Raw genomic sequence first — 16,252 nt, forward strand, 5'->3', positions numbered from 1 at the left:
TCATGTTTGATGCTTGATGTTTTCAGATGAACACTTACAAAATTTGGAATTCGAACCCTCCACCAGCGTCGCCTGGTACTTAGGGGCATAACTCTGCCTAACGAGTCCCCAATGTACCTGTCTCTTGTATATGTCGAAATTGACATTGATTAACAATTAACCGAAGAAAACATGTCCCTGCTCTCCAACTGACCTCTCTTTGACTTGAACTTGAGCTGAGCCTGGACAGTGTTGTGTCCGGCGAACACAACAGCACAACCTTTGGCAAATGTCCGGAACTTGGCGTTCAGTTCCACCTCCGACGAGTAGTACTCGATATTACCCTGAGACGGAAATGATGTGATTAAGGCCAGTTCTGCGAGGTCAATTACAAGGAATGTAATATCTGCACCAGCTGACCGCCAGACAAACAGGACAAATACCAATTATTCGAGTGACAACGCATCACCTAGGTGCGTTCAGAGATCCGAAATATACCAGCTTTAGTGTGTCCGTGCTGTGGATAGGGTCTGTAATAGACTTAGCATTAGGATCGTTTTATTAGAAATGGACTTTTGACATATTACTAGGCTATGTGCAACGGAATCAGTGACACTCCCGGACGCTGGTACACATCACAGGAAGCACTAGTTGGGTTGGCACCGCAGTGATTCGTGTGGGTTTATATTTGGTTTTTAATTTTTAATAATTTGAATATGTGTCTTGATTTCACATATTACTCATACGCTTACCCTCCGGATGGCGCTGGATGTGTCCTCCACCGTGATGCCAGACGCAAACCTCTCCAGGATCACCTCGAGATTCTGCAGGGAAAAGGACAACGATGTTTACAGTAAGGTGGAAGCATGAGTGAGTGAGTATGGTTTTACGCCGCCTTTAGCAATATTCAAGAAATATCACGGCAGGGGACACCAGAAATGGGCTTCACACATTGTATCCACGTGGGGAATCGAACCCAGGTCTTTAGGCATGACAAGCGAACGCTTTAACCATACGGCTACCTACCGCCCCGACTCATCACGGCAATCTCGAATTCAACTAAGGAAGAGTGTTGGACAATGGAAGTCACCGACTCACCGTGTTGGGGATGTTGGAAACAGGGAGTCACCGAGTTGGGCAGGTTGGACACAGGGAGTCACCGAGTTGGGCAGGTTGGACACAGGGAGTCACCGAGTTGGGCATGTTGGACACGGGGAGTCACCGAGTTGGGCATGTTTGACACGGGGAGTCACCGAGTTGGGGATGTTGGACACAGGGAGTCACCGAGTTGGGGATGTTGGACACAGGGAGTCACCGAGTTGGGCATGTTGGACACAGGGAGTCACCGAGTTGGGCAGGTTGGACACGGGGAGTCACCGAGTTGGGCATGTTTGACACGGGGAGTCACCGAGTTGGGGATGTTGGACACAGGGAGTCACCGAGTTGGGGATGTTGGACACAGGGAGTCACCGAGTTGGGCATGTTGGACACAGGGAGTCACCGAGTTGGGGATGTTGGACACAGGGAGTCACCGAGTTGGGCATGTTGGACACAGGGAGTCACCGAGTTGGGCATGTTGGACACGGGGAGGCACCGAGTTAGGCATGTTGGACACAGGGACTTACCGAGTTAGGCATGTTGGACACTGGGACTCACCGAGTTAGGCATGTTGGACACATGGAGTCACCGATTTGGGCATGTTGGACACAGGGACTCACCGAGTTGGGGATGTTGGACACAGGGAGTCACCGAGTTGGGAATGTTGGACACAGGGAGTCACCGAGTTGGGAATGTTGGACACAGGGAGTCACCGAGTTGGGCATGTTGGACAGGGGGAATCACCGAGTTGGGCATGTTTGGCACGGGGAGTCACCGAGTTGGGGATGTTGGACACAGGGAGTCACCGAGTTGGCATGTTGGACACGGGGAGTCACTAAGTTGGGCATGTTGGACACGGGGAGTCACCAAGTTGGGCATGTTGGACACGGGGAGTCAACGAGTTAGGCATGTTGGACACTGGGACTCACCGAGTTAGGCATGTTGGACATATGGAGTCACCGAGTTGGGCATGTTGGACACAGGGACTCACCGAGTTGGGCATGTTGGACACAGGGACTCACCGAGTTGGGCATGTTGGACACGAGGACTCACCGAGTTGGGCATGTTGGACACGGGAACGAGGACGGTCAGACAGTTGACCATGTTCTTCATGTGGCCGGGCTTGTACAAGAGAGGGCCGACGATCTCGCTGAACATCTGCAGCATAAAGAAATCATTAATTTACATTTACCATCTAAGATATATAAACCTATATGTACATTGGCATTCATTAAAAAACGGTAACATGTATACAATCAAACACACACGCCCGGACTGCTATCGTCATGTGACCAGATCTCATACTACCAATACACAACGCTAGGCACAACCATAAACAGAGGAAACCGGCGTTACACAACACACAAGAAACATCTATACCAAGCCTCTGGAAAAAGATAATGTTGTGTGACATGACGTTGTACTGGAAACAGAGACGGGACAAGAGAGTCACAAAGTAAACTGCAATGTCCTCACCACTCCGGCCTTGGCGAGATGGTCAGTTTCGTCTATTTCATTCCCGGCTGGGTTGATCTGGTCAGGGAAGTAGAAGTCACGGTAGAACGTCTCCAGGAATGGACACACTCCTTCAAGGATGTACAGCACCGTGCCGTAGGCCGAGGACTCGAAGAACTGGGTCTGTGCCGTGCCACTGTCAGGGAAGGAGACATGGGGTAAAGGGTGACACTTTGACTCAATATAAATTACCACAACACATTTGTTTGACTTATCTGCGGCGGTCGGGTAGCCTAGTGGTTAAAGCGTTCGCTCGTCACGCCAAAGATCCGGGTTCGATTCCCGACATGGGTACAATGTGTGAAGCCCATTTCTGGTGTCCCCCGCCGTAATATTGCTGGAATATTGCTAAAAGCGGCGTAAACTCCAACTCACTCACGTTTTTCGAACCATATGGCACCCATACTCACTCACTCATTGTTTGACTTATCTAGTACAAGCACAAGCGGGTTAACAGATAAGTGATAATTGCGAAAAATGAATGGATACTTATAGTTCTGCTCAGTCAGGCTATTCACTTCACACCAATTATATCACACATCAATATTGTGATAGATTTAGGGTTATTCTTAGCATCGAGAATACATTAAGTATTACAACGGCATGAACCGAACCCTCATTAATCAGTGATGACACCAGGTGTTCGCGAAAAGGGCAAGCATGTCCTGCTCTAAAGTAACTGCAAACAATCAGATCTAAGCTGCAATTGAGTTGTTTTTTGTAACACCGCACCCACCTTTTCTCAGGGGCAGTCTTGAGATAGATGGCAATCTTGTCCGGATCCTCCTTGATGCTGTCAGTCAGTCTGTTAATCTCGATGGACAGGGAAGACAGGTAGTCCCACAGCTCACTAAAGGGACAGAATCAGGTTTCCAAATGTTGCACAGACAAACATATCTACCACTAAGGCCATGATGTCAACACCGGTGCTTTATTAACGTCGTAATGAATATGATTCACATCATTTTGTATTTTAATGAGTATATTGAAAGAAAGAAGACATGCGATAATGAAATATATAATCATAGTAATGCGGACACGTTAACCTATTTTTCTACGTCAAGCTGTGAAAATATCTGATAAAGTACTGAAGATACTCCCTACGAAATCAAGTCAAGATAAATGGTAAATATTTCTTCAACAATCTCAGAAAGCGTAAGAAAGCAAACTGCTGTTCTATTCAGCTCAAACCTGAAAATACTAGGACTGGTAACTCAACAAAACGTCATATCTAGCAACTAGATAATTCCTTCTCGAGACAAGTAATGTTAGTTCCATTATTATTTTGACTATAGCCTGCCATGCGACATTGTTACATACTAGAAGTTAATTTCAGCAACGTCTACCCTAGCCAAGACATGGTGTGTCTAGATGAAGTCATACAGCGAGCCCAAGTCCTACTCTACAGTTAGTGAGTAAATGGGGTTTACGCTGAGTCAGCAAACTCACAGGTGACCAAAACTACAATCAGGTCCGAAATGACCAACATGTCGGTAACGTCATCTAGCTACCTAAGCGACTGCCACGACGGCGTGGTGAACAGCAACATCGTCTACTCGATGGCGGTCTACAGTGTGCAATCAGATCTGGAGCGGACAAACCAGTACATAGCAACGTCAGCATCGATCCTAAGCAAAACAACCGTCACCGTTGATAAATAACCTTCACGGTGATTATCAACAATAATGTAAATCAACCGTGTCTTGGGTTCTTTGGGGGAAATATCTACTGGGGTCATCGGGGATGTTTCGAATGAGTATGTAATCGGGTACTTAATGATGTCTGGTGATCAACCAATTCTGAAAAAGAGTTCGTAATGGTGTTACATACCAAATCTAAATAGAATTCAGAATATTACCAACTATATGGAACCATAATCTGTTCGTTATACACAATGGTCGTTAAAATGAACATACTCTGGAATTGGGTTCACTGTCATCGACCATTCCTATATACGACTAACCTATAATGCCGTTTGACCGTAGTCCCGTAACAATTTCTTTTATTCGGCATAACCGATCTGCGGTATATCAGATTTCATTACATCTAGAGTTGACTTGAACCTTCATAAATTACCCAGTGGCTCTATTACCGATTATTCGCTATATCAGATTGAATTATATGGTTCACAGGAATAGAAAGGTTATTCTTCCAAAGAGTTATTCATATCCCGAACTGTTCCTGAATAAATGAATAAAGTTCGTTCTTGAAATCCACAAATATCTTTGATCATTACTAAGATGAAAAGGAAATAATTTCCTTACAACCAACTATTAGTTATATCTGAAGTTGATATGTTCAAAGTACGTAAGTTCACATTTACATAGTCCTGCGCCATGACTATAGCATTTATATGTTTCAGATATTTGATTTACTGAAAGTCTAGGCAAATCTAGATCAAAGTAAACCAAGTCTAATTTGCTTGATTCCACATGAAAATAGCAGAAGAGGAAAGGTTCTTTTGAAGAAAAAATATGTAATTATTTTCAAGAAATGTTTTCAATGACTAAGTGTTAGTCTAACATGAACCTAATAGCCTCTCTGGACCGTATTGCTTCAAGATGACCATATCTACCAATACAAAGGCTAGGCACAACCTACAGGTCTAGGACGTGTCCGCTGTGGGTTGTGCAGGTGTGACGGTGTACCGCCGCTACATAACACTGGAAACATCTATACCAGGCCTGGCTGCTGACTACCATGCCAGGATTCGCTGTGCCAGGATTTGGTGTAATGCCGGGGAACAACGGGATGGGGAGCGTACACACATTCTCAATGAAGCAGTCTTACAACCGCTGGCCGTCACCTACTCTGGTATGCACAACAATGAGTCTGCAGTGATGGTTTGATGCATGCACATTGATTGCACTCGGGTAACATTGCATGATAGTTGCATGCGTTGTCTGCACACATGCACAAAAAACACTCAGATTTACCATCGGAAAAAGTCGTGTGCAGGTCGTGCTTTCTGTAAACTGTTAGAAAATGTTAGTAAATAAACGTGGGTTCAATTGTGACATCTTGGTTAATGGCATTTCCGGGAATATGACGTTCTTATTCCCCTCCATCCATAACCTTGAGTTAAGGAATGTAGGTCGTGCTACTGATTTCTTCAGTAGTTAAACTGCCATCGACCCGGAGCTGGTATCAATACACATGACGTATCCTTTAGGAACCAATAAAATATGTATGCACTTTTGAGAGAGGACAATGGAGATGAAGTTAAAATATGAAACACTTTAGTTTCTTGGACATAAACGAGATTCAAATTTGAGTCCAAATTTATCTTTAAAACAATTTATCATAAATATTGGTAACAGCTCTCTGATGACAGGTGGTTGGTGTCACCTGTGGAAGGTAACGGGGTGGTGATGGTGTTAGGGGAGAACAACACGGGTGAACACGGAAGAGGTGGACAGACCAATGCAGAATGCAGCTATGTCATGTGTGTCATCTTGATGGCCGTGCAGTGAGCACGCGTCAATGTAGAAAAGTATCAAGACACATGTTTTCGTGATTCCCGAGCACCAGACATGACTACCGGAATAGTACATGCTTGTGAGATTCGTGAACACCTGGCGTTATGTGAGTTCTCTGCCGTGAGAGTGTTTCATGTAATACGCCGCACACCGATGTGTCAACGATCCAGTTTACATACATCTGTAGCATTGATTGTTGAATGGCACAACAAAAGCTCACTTATAAAATGTAATGAATGTATATTACTAATCTTTCAAAGGATTGTTTTAAAACAAACATGATACTGAATAGTCGACCTTTACGAAAGTTCCATGACATACTGTATGGTCATTCTGCATAGTTCTGACAAAAGGTTAATTACAAGGTCAGTGGCAAGGTCATTGGCAAGGTCAGATACAAAGTCAGTGGCAAGGTCAGTGGTTCAAGTACCATGGGGACATCTCACAAACGCCGTGTAAGTTCGGGAAAACTGTCAAACACATAGAACTCGGAAGCATTTCCAGGGCGACGACTGTGTTATATCAGAGTGTTATAAGACTTGAGTAGTAAGGTGAATACAAGTCCTGCCATACCATTAAAGACAACCTAGAAATGCTTCTACAACACAACACTGAAATATGGTAGGCACACATCACAGGTGGTAGGGGTCATAGGGTTACTCCAACAGGTCAAGGTCACAGGGGTCGCCATCTTACCACGGGTTGTCAAGAATAAGAGAGGGGTTGCCCTCCTGAGGTCGGCTCTTGAAAGAGGGCCTGGTTCGGGTTGGGGTCCTTGAGATTAAAGTGAAGGATGGTTTGACGTGGATAGGGAACTAACCACATAATGACCAAAGAAAAGAAATTTCCAAACGAATGTTCACAATAACTTTGTTGTTTTGTAGATTTACTGTTTGTTAGTTTAACATTTACATTATTCTAGCTCTTCACGAAGGCCTGTATATAATCGCCAGGCCAGTGAGTGATAGCATGAGCAACGATCCGCCGTCGGGGTACGATGACACAAACTCACAAAGGTCATGCATTGTGACCTCCAGATCCTCATTCCTCGGTTCTTACGACAAACATGAGATATTGGTGAATATCATTCTTCCTTGAAACCCATGGGGTCACAATAATGTTGTTATTTTTAATCAAGTTCTTTAATGGAAAAAAAACATTGCAAAGATTAGTAGGTAGAAGCTGGGCGAGTAAGAAGCAAGTTATTGAAAACGTGGCGTTTCGGCGCAACTTCTTGCATCTTCATCAGTGAATGAAGGGGCAGAAAGTAGCCATATACCGTCGTAATACAGAACCAATAAACCTATTCATAAAAGTTAATGTCTTCATATTCCTCCAACCTGTAAATGCCTATGAAAGACTTCAGGTTGTTTTTGTCAGTTCGTAGGTAAACTTTATATTTAATGAACACATTTTCTACAAGATCACAGTTACATACATGTATGTACAGATACAGTAGACGGTACATCACAGGCATTGAGCGCCAACATTACGTAGTAACATTTATAAGGGCAAAGACATGCATCTATTGCTTGAACATACTTTAAAACGGTGTAAAAGTGGAAAGTTAAAAAATCCCTTTGTACTAAATGCAAAGATGTAACATTAATTCATATTGATGAAGTGTATCACGATTAGGATTTCATATCGCCATGCAGAAGTGTTAATGGAATTAGGCATGAGTGTGTCTATAGGCCTGCAATATTGGCAAGTAGAAGCGATGTTATAGCATAGAAGGTAGAATAGAAGATGTCGGTGACTACAGAGGAGACGGAGGAGTAGGTGTCATCAATGTACCTGTCGTGTGGGATCTCGCTGTTGGCCATGTCCACCGAGGAGCCGTTGCTCTTCATGTAGACGTGGTGGAGGCAACGCAGGAACGGCTTCTTCTGGACGTTGTCGACGTTGGGGTTGTTGAGCACCCACAGGAGATCTTCCATGGGGAGGATGGTCTGGCACAGGGACTCAATGAACATGTTCTCCCCCTGAGAAAGAACACGTCATTTCTGTTATCAGTGCCATGAGGTCAATATGGCAAAATGAATTTTGGAAATGTGAGTTCAGTTCATGCCAGGACACATATATTAAACAGGTACCTTATTCGACGTGATAAGCGCCCCGCTCTAACAAGCGCCCACGGCGACATTTGCTAAGATATTGGCTAGTGAACAATCCCAATTAGCACCCCTTCCGATTGATCAATGTACACAAGACTTATTTATTCGCGTATAATACGCACTTGTGTGTTATACGCACCCTTAATTATGGGCATTTAATTTTGGAAAAATATATCTGTCGTACATAAACATTTCAGGCCACGAAATTTATCTTTCAACTCTGTTTTCTTTCACCAAAATAACGGTAGGTCAGCCATTCTAGGTCACCGGTTCTGCACGGCTAAACTGTATGCCAGTTAATTAACTGCTGGGCAAAAGAACGTATATACTTGAATATTTGATCAGACCAAAACAATTTCAAAAGTTATGAGAATGTAACGTGGCTCTAAACAATCGCAAACCTAATGTCCAAAACACATGTGTAACTAGGGACCAATAGTTCGATTCACGTTTTTAGAGGTAGCCTAGTGGTTAAAGCGTTTGCCCGTCACACCGAAGGCCCGGGTTCGATTCCCCACATAAGTACAATGTGTGAAGCCCACTTCTGGTATCCACCGCCGTGATATTGCTGGAATATTGCTAAAAGCGGCGTGAACTCCAACTCACTCACGTTTTTCGAACCATATGGCATAATGTTCCACGTAGTGAGAATGAATGATATACAGGAACTGATCCAGGCAGTACCATTCCTGGTCATAAACGAATTTCAGGAATCACAGATCATGGGTAGATAGCTATGTTCTTTTAATAATATCCAGACGTTGATCGTAAACATCTAGAGTCACAGTGCTCTATTCTATTAGTGCCCTGTGTCACAACATGAAGCAAAACACGTCGTGACCAAGAACTCACCTCAGCGCACGCTGCCAGAAGATCCAGGAGACTCAGGTAGTACCTCAGCGTGGATATACGGTCTTGATCTGTCAGGATCTTCTCCCTGTAACACGTGAATATATAATGATAATAATGATAATATTAATAATAATAACCAGCTTGACTGTGCCAGTGTTATAATGTTAATCTCTCTCTCTCTCTCTCTCTCACTCTCTCTCTCTCTCTCTCCCAAACAAGTTCAATGTGTTTGTTAAAACGGTGAGGCAGGCTAGCCATGTGGTTTAAGCACTTGCTATGTTAAGAGGTAGCATAACACACGGACTCATTCAATATGCATCATGTTTGGCCTTCGCCATGTAGAGAGTGGGCCGTTACTTCTGTGTGCACCCCAAGAAAGCACAAATTCACCTTTCGTCACGAGACTGATCAAGCACGTAAGCCAGCTTCTTATAGTTCTGCATGATGTACTTCATGACGTAGGCCTGGTTCCGCTTCAGAGTCAGTCCGGTGCCAACGACCTTGACAATCATCTGCAGAAGGTCCAGGAACTCGGGAGCCTTCTCTCTAAGTTCTGCCGCTCTGTTGACCACCTTCTGGATCTGGCGGGGGCTGATCTTCAAACACGTGTTCTGGTTGCCGTAAAACACCTGAAGCAGACATCAGTAAAACGCATCTGAAGACACTGGAACACTCGATAAAAGTATCAGAAGATCATTATTAAGCTTCACTGTTGGTGCAGGTATGATGTCAACAACGGTGGAAGCTCAAGACAGATTTTTTCCCGGCCTATGAGCTATACACAAATATATTCACTTGTCTGACTGTGTCAAAGCAGATCTACCTACCACTCTGACTGTGCCTACCACCTCTCTTCCTGTAACAAGGCAGATGTACCACCTATCCGACTTCATCAAGACAGATCTATCCACCTCTCTGATTGTATCTACCACAATTCTGACTGTGTCAAGGCAGATGTCCCACCTCTCTGACTGTGTCAAAGCAGATCTACCTACCGCTATGACTGTGCCTACCACCCCTCTTCCTGTAACAAGGCAGATGTACCACCTGTCCGACTTCATCAAGACAGATCTATCCACCTCTCTGACTGTATCTACCACAATTCTGACTGTGTCAAGGCAGATGTCCCACCTCTCTGACTGTATCTAGGCTGATCTACCCACCTCTCTAAGGGCTATAGCTAGGTCAGACTCCACTACTCGGACCTCGAGGAGGACGTCCAGTCTCTCGAAGATGTGATGCTGCACTCTGTCGTTCTCCTTGGCCAGCAGCTTGAGGAGGTAGAGTGTCTTCCTGAAGATGTCCCTCATGCCCTTGTATTGTTCCTGAAAGATGCAGTGACTGGTTAGGATGTAGTTTGTACCTTATACACTAACACCTTCTACATAATGTGAGAGAGTAAATTGTGTGCAATATTCCATCTGCATATTCCGAAGTCTGGGACAGGCAAGCCGATGATTAAAAAAATATATACTTACCAGCAGTTTGACGTCGATATCCTGGACCAAGATGTCAAACAAGATGTTCAGTATTCCTGGAACAGTGAAAAGTGAGTGAGTTGGGTTTAACGCCGCTTTGAACAGTATTCCAGTTATTTCACAGCCTTCCAGCTTAATCTGGGAGGACAGATAGACGGTTTAAATGTTTACCACTTTGGTGAAACCCACGAACATGCGTATGGTGCTGACGTAGAAACGTAGAAACAAAATCAGGGCGAACCGGGAATTGAACCAAAGATCTCAGGTTTCCGACATGCCAAAGGGAGGCAATTCTGCATGTCGAATTGCGGCGTCTAAGGCGGCTGTGCCCATAGAACAGAAAGTCCACTTAAAGAGTTGAGGGTTCCAACTGATAGAACTATCAAATGTGAATGCAAGGTTGGGATTTGCTGTTATTTAAGGATGATGAGGGTGATTACACCAACCGTTACTGATGAGGATGTTCTGGTTCATTGGATGGGGTTCATCCGGCGTCATAGGCAGATGGCAAAACCTGCAGAACACAAAAGAGTCAATTTCTTTGGAAATGGTTGGTCACAGACTTTTGGTTTCTTAAATAAAAAATCGAGTTTTCCAAATGCTCAAATACAACTTTGCAAATTTAATAGGGTTATGTAAGGTCCTTTAGATCACGGTCGAGATGGACACTGTTTCAATTTTCTAGTCGTGAGTGAGTGAGTTGGGTTTAACGCCGCTTTTGACATTATTCCAGTCATATCACGGCGTGTCAGCTTAATGTGGGAGGAAAGCGCGAAGTGATGCAGGTCTCAGACCTTTACCACTTCGGTGAAACCCACGAGCACGGGTATGGTGCTGACAAACCTAGAAACATAATCGGGGCGAACCAGGATTTGAACCGACAATCATAGGTTTCTGGCGTGCCCAAGGGACGCAACTCTGCACAGGGAATCGCGGCGCCTTAGACGATTGGCCCACCTGTGCCCCCTCAATTTTCTAGTCACTGAGTTCATCTCGACATGATGAGATTTTCTGTTGATATCAATCGCTTAGGACAAAACCTCTCTATCCAAAATGTTTCCTATTTTCCGATTCAATACTTGAGTATGTTCTCACTCTGCTAGATCGTCCAAGATATCGCTCATGAGTTTGACCTGCTGGGCGTCCAATTTTGCACGTGCAAGTCGCCGAAGGATTGGCATATTCTTGAGGACCTCTCGGTGGACCCGTGCCGAGTCCTGGGTCAGAAGCACCTGCAATATACACACACGTGCAAATCACGAGGCATACTGTCAGTGTCGAGCGGAATATAAATATGAATTTAATTGTATGTAAAAGAAAAATTGATTGTACACTTTAAAATTAATATAGAAAGGTTTAATTGGAGATAACTCTAGTTGTATTATCGTTTCAACAACGTACCTGAGCTTTGCTGGAGAGTTTGAACATGTTGGTTTTAGAGGAGTAGACTTTATTGAGGATGTTAAGAGACTTTGTGATGATTTTGTTGTACTTATACTGCGACAAGTCCTGAAAAATAAAAAATGCATTTGGGATGTACACAAAAACCTTCAAGTCATGGGAACCAGCGATAGTATGCCCACTTTCCGAGGCAAGCGGAATGTCGATTTATTAACCCGAAATGCCGATAGGGATAATGAGTGAGTGAGTATGGTTTTACGCCGCTTTTAGCAATATTCCAGCAATATCACGGCGGGGGACACCAAAAATGGGCTTCACACAATGTACCTACGTCGGGAATCGAGATAACGGAGTCCAAGTTGATGAGTCACTGTATGATAGGACATCTCGCTACTCCTGAAACGGATTCTACTAAAAATGTTTAGACCGATGATGTCGTTTTCTTTACTTTTCTTAATCAGGTGAACAATTGACTTGCCTTTGCAAGTGTTTGTGACGGGTGCCACCGGCGGGCCAAGATATGCTCACCTTCTCGTGAACACCTATTATTATCACTATGTGATGCTTATGGCATGGTCGGACTTGTACAATGGAATTCGTGTAGCTGTGGAAACGGTTTTGTCGCTTATATTTAGAATGAAGCTGTTTTTAGTTTCATTTAATACACCAAAACCATAAGCCACCAGAAGCCAAGTGTATTTCTAAACGCGTTCGTGTACACACATATTGGAATTAGTATAAGAACTATGGGTTTCTATGGTAACCAAACAGTTTGTATTGTTTCGTATGAAAGTGACATTTGAGAAGTTCTAACAGAGATGCATAAAACAATTTCTTGTGACGTCAGGAAGACGCGTGTTTTGCGGGATAATGACCATTTAATAATCGACCACAGATCGAGGAGTAGGCCTATAAAATATGCAACGCTAATAAACACGAACTTTTAACCAACGTTGTAGACTGGTTTGGCGGCGATGAGCCGCTGAAGCCAAAGCCCAGTACTCCTACCTCTGTGATCACACAGGGTGCTTATAACGCAAAGAACGCTTCAGTATTACATTACATTAATACGCTTTAAATTCAACATGGCTTGAGGAAATTAGAAGCCGCGCTTGATCTGAAAGCTGGTAATTTGACACAGTAGTGTGAGTGGTCGTCCCCCAATCACAACTCCCATCTCCGCATCAGATCAACCTTGCCCCAATCTACCAGAAATACAGGGGATAGAATTCAATATAACGGGACATAACGGACGTGTGATTTAATGACACAATCGAATATAACCAAATATTTGTTAAATCAGCCGTTATGCCAGCACCGAAACCCAGGGATTGGTTCTCAGCAAAGTAAATGTTATTCAATAAAAACCAAAAATCGTTGCGCTTTCTGATAAAGTTATTACTGATAGATTGCACTTAATTAGGTATATTAGAGATAATATAATTCAGATTAAAGACGGAACAAGTCAAACTTTCAAGCTCTGGCTGTTCTGTTGTTTAACGAAACAATAGGTTTACAGGGATATTAATGTGATACAATATTCTCGATCGGGGCTCAATATCGGCACGGCTTAGCCCTGATTAATCGCCGTTTTCATACGCTAGCTAAACATCGGGCGTACTCGGAGGGAAGGTCGTATTGGTGTGTGCTTGTGTTCCAAGTCTAATCCGGCATCAGAAGCAAGGGAATCCATAACGATAGGAACGTTGGATCAATTTAAAATTACACAGCATGTTTACTTTTCACAGGATTGTGCGGTACTTTTGGGGACGCCCGGATTGGGGTCCTTTAATTTGTGTTAATAAAACAGAAACATTAATTCAGTAAGTTGTAATATAAATGATTATAATGTTGATGAAAGAAATACGTTTGGAACAAGACGGTTCGCGTAGATGAACTCTCAATTCTAGACTGTCAGCCATTTTGCAGAAATATTGCTTGTGGGTTAAACTGCAAACATATTTTCTTAAACAGTCTAATTTGATTTATGCAGCTTTCATGTTCTGCATATAGAAAGAAAAATCAATATATATGATTTCGTTTAACCGTGGGTATAGTTTATAGGATAAGACGGAACTCGGTACCCTTTGGCATGAACGTAAACTAGATTATCAGTGAACCGGCGGTAATTCACATTCGACTAATATATACCGATGAATTAGTAAAAAGAGCATGTAATAATGTTATCACCCGTCATCAGTCAGCCCTGGATATAAAGTTACCTCACATTCAGCTCTGGATATATAATGACCTCACATTCAACTCCGGATATATAATGACCTCACATTCAATTCCTGATATATAATGACCTCATTGTCAACTCCGTATATATAATGACCTCTCATTCAACTGCGGATATATAATGACCTCACATTCAACTGCGGATATATAATGACCTCACATTCAACTGTGGATATATAATGACCTCATTGTCAACTCCGGATATAAAATGAACTCACATTCAGCTCCGGATATATAATGTCCTTACAATCAACCAACTGCGGATATATAATTACCTCACATTCAACTGTCGATATATAATGACCTCACATTCAACTGCAGATATATAATGTCCTCACATTCAACTGCGGATATATAACGTCCACTCATTCAACTGCGGATATATAATGGAGTCAATAAATCAGCACGGATTATACAAAAGCCAACAGCAACAGCTTCGAGAGGTCAATTCCAGAGATTGATACATACATGTTGAATTTTGATAATACTATTGTCAGTTTCAGCTGCTGGTGGAGTCGTTATAATGTAATAACGGATTTTTATACCCGGGATGTGGGTATATCGAGGTGATATATCCTACCATGAGAACTTTGGTGAGAAGATCCACATCAAATATGGCTGACACATTAAACATGTCTCTCAGCTCCTTCGTCACCTTCTTCTGGTGGGCCAACCCCTTCCTGGAACAAAGAACAAGTCTCTAGAAGTAGTGAGTAGTGGGTCAACCCCTTCCTGGAACAAACAACAAGTCTCTAGAAGTAGTGAGATGTGGGCCAACCCCTTCCTGGAACAAAGAACAAGTCTCTAGAAGTAGTGAGTAGTGGGTCAACCCCTTCCTGGAACAAAGAACAAGTCTCTAGAAGTAGTGAGTAGTGGGTCAACCCCTTCCTGGAACAAACAACAAGTCTCTAGAAGTAGTGAGTAGTGGGTCAACCCCTTCCTGGAACAAACAACAAGTCTCTAGAAGTAGTGAGATGTGGGCCAACCCCTTCCTGGAACAAAGAACAAGTCTCTAGAAGTAGTGAGATGTGGGCCAACCCCTTCCTGGAACAAAGAACAAGTCTCTAGAAGTAGTGAGTAGTGGGTCAACCCCTTCCTGGAACAAAGAACAAGTCTCTAGAAGTAGTGAGATGTGGGCCAACCCCTTCCTGGAACAAAGAACAAGTCTCTAGAAGTAGTGAGTAGTGGGTCAACCCCTTCCTGGAACAAACAACAAGTTTCTAGTAGTAGTGAGTGGTGGGTCAACCTCTTCCTGGAACAAAGAACAAGTCTCTAGAAGTAGTGAGTAGTGGGTCAACCTCTTCCTGGAACAAACAACAAGTCTCTAGAAGTAGTGAGATGTGGGCCAACCCCTTCCTGGAACAAACAACAACTCTCTAGAAGAAGTGAGTAGTGGGTCAACCCCTTCCTGGAACAAACAACAAGTCTCTAGAAGTAGTGAGTAGTGGGTCAACCCCTTCCTGGAACAAAGAACAAGTCTCTAGAAGTAGTGAGATGTAGGCCAACCCCTTCCTGGAACAAACAACAAGTCTCTAGAAGTAGTAAGATGTAGGCCAAACCCCTTCCTGGAACAAACAACAAGTCTCTAGAAGTAGTGAGATGTGGGCCAACCCCTTCCTGGAACAAAGAACAAGTCTCTAGAAGTAGTGAGTAGTGGGTCAACCCCTTCCTGGAACAAAGAACAAGTCTCTAGAAGTAGTGAGTAGTGGGTCAACCCCTTCCTGGAACAAACAACAAGTCTCTAGAAGTAGTGAGTAGTGGGTCAACCCCTTCCTGGAACAAACAACAAGTCTCTAGAAGTAGTGAGATGTGGGCCAACCCCTTCCTGGAACAAAGAACAAGTCTCTAGAAGTAGTGAGATGTGGGCCAACCCCTTCCTGGAACAAAGAACAAGTCTCTAGAAGTAGTGAGTAGTGGGTCAACCCCTTCCTGGAACAAAGAACAAGTCTCTAGAAGTAGTGAGATGTGGGCCAACCCCTTCCTGGAACAAAGAACAAGTCTCTAGAAGTAGTGAGTAGTGGGTCAACCCCTTCCTGGAACAAACAACAAGTTTCTAGTAGTAGTGAGTGGTGGGTCAACCTCTTCCTGGAAC

General features: G+C 43.6%; 1 protein-coding gene across 6 annotated transcripts in view; it reads right to left on the bottom strand.

The window, feature by feature from the left end:
* Positions 1–16,252, bottom strand: part of LOC139454534 (inositol 1,4,5-trisphosphate-gated calcium channel ITPR3-like) — a 202,863-nt gene that overhangs the window by 33,366 nt on the left and 153,245 nt on the right. For 4 of the 6 annotated variants that reach the window (XM_071236308.1, XM_071236306.1, XM_071236307.1 and 1 more), the window contains exons 30-44: positions 14,741–14,840; positions 11,920–12,027; positions 11,614–11,750; positions 10,965–11,032; positions 10,519–10,574; positions 10,204–10,365; positions 9,431–9,669; positions 9,041–9,125; positions 7,869–8,056; positions 6,768–6,845; positions 3,329–3,442; positions 2,554–2,728; positions 2,131–2,235; positions 732–803; positions 194–323 (exon numbers count right to left, since the gene is read on the bottom strand). In XM_071236308.1, the coding sequence (XP_071092409.1) occupies positions 194–323; positions 732–803; positions 2,131–2,235; positions 2,554–2,728; positions 3,329–3,442; positions 6,768–6,845; positions 7,869–8,056; positions 9,041–9,125; positions 9,431–9,669; positions 10,204–10,365; positions 10,519–10,574; positions 10,965–11,032; positions 11,614–11,750; positions 11,920–12,027; positions 14,741–14,840 (1,817 nt within the window). Of the gene's footprint in view, positions 1–193; positions 324–731; positions 804–2,130; positions 2,236–2,553; positions 2,729–3,328; positions 3,443–5,528; positions 5,568–6,767; positions 6,846–7,868; positions 8,057–9,040; positions 9,126–9,430; positions 9,670–10,203; positions 10,366–10,518; positions 10,575–10,964; positions 11,033–11,613; positions 11,751–11,919; positions 12,028–14,740; positions 14,841–16,252 lie in introns of all 6 variants that reach the window. The other 2 variants (XM_071236310.1, XM_071236311.1) reach the window with 2 other exon arrangements.

This window comes from Haliotis cracherodii, unplaced genomic scaffold (genome assembly GCF_022045235.1).
Source record: "Haliotis cracherodii isolate W230 unplaced genomic scaffold, xgHalCrac1.p SCAF_10, whole genome shotgun sequence".
In the NCBI taxonomy this organism is placed as follows: Eukaryota; Metazoa; Mollusca; class Gastropoda; order Lepetellida; family Haliotidae; genus Haliotis; species Haliotis cracherodii.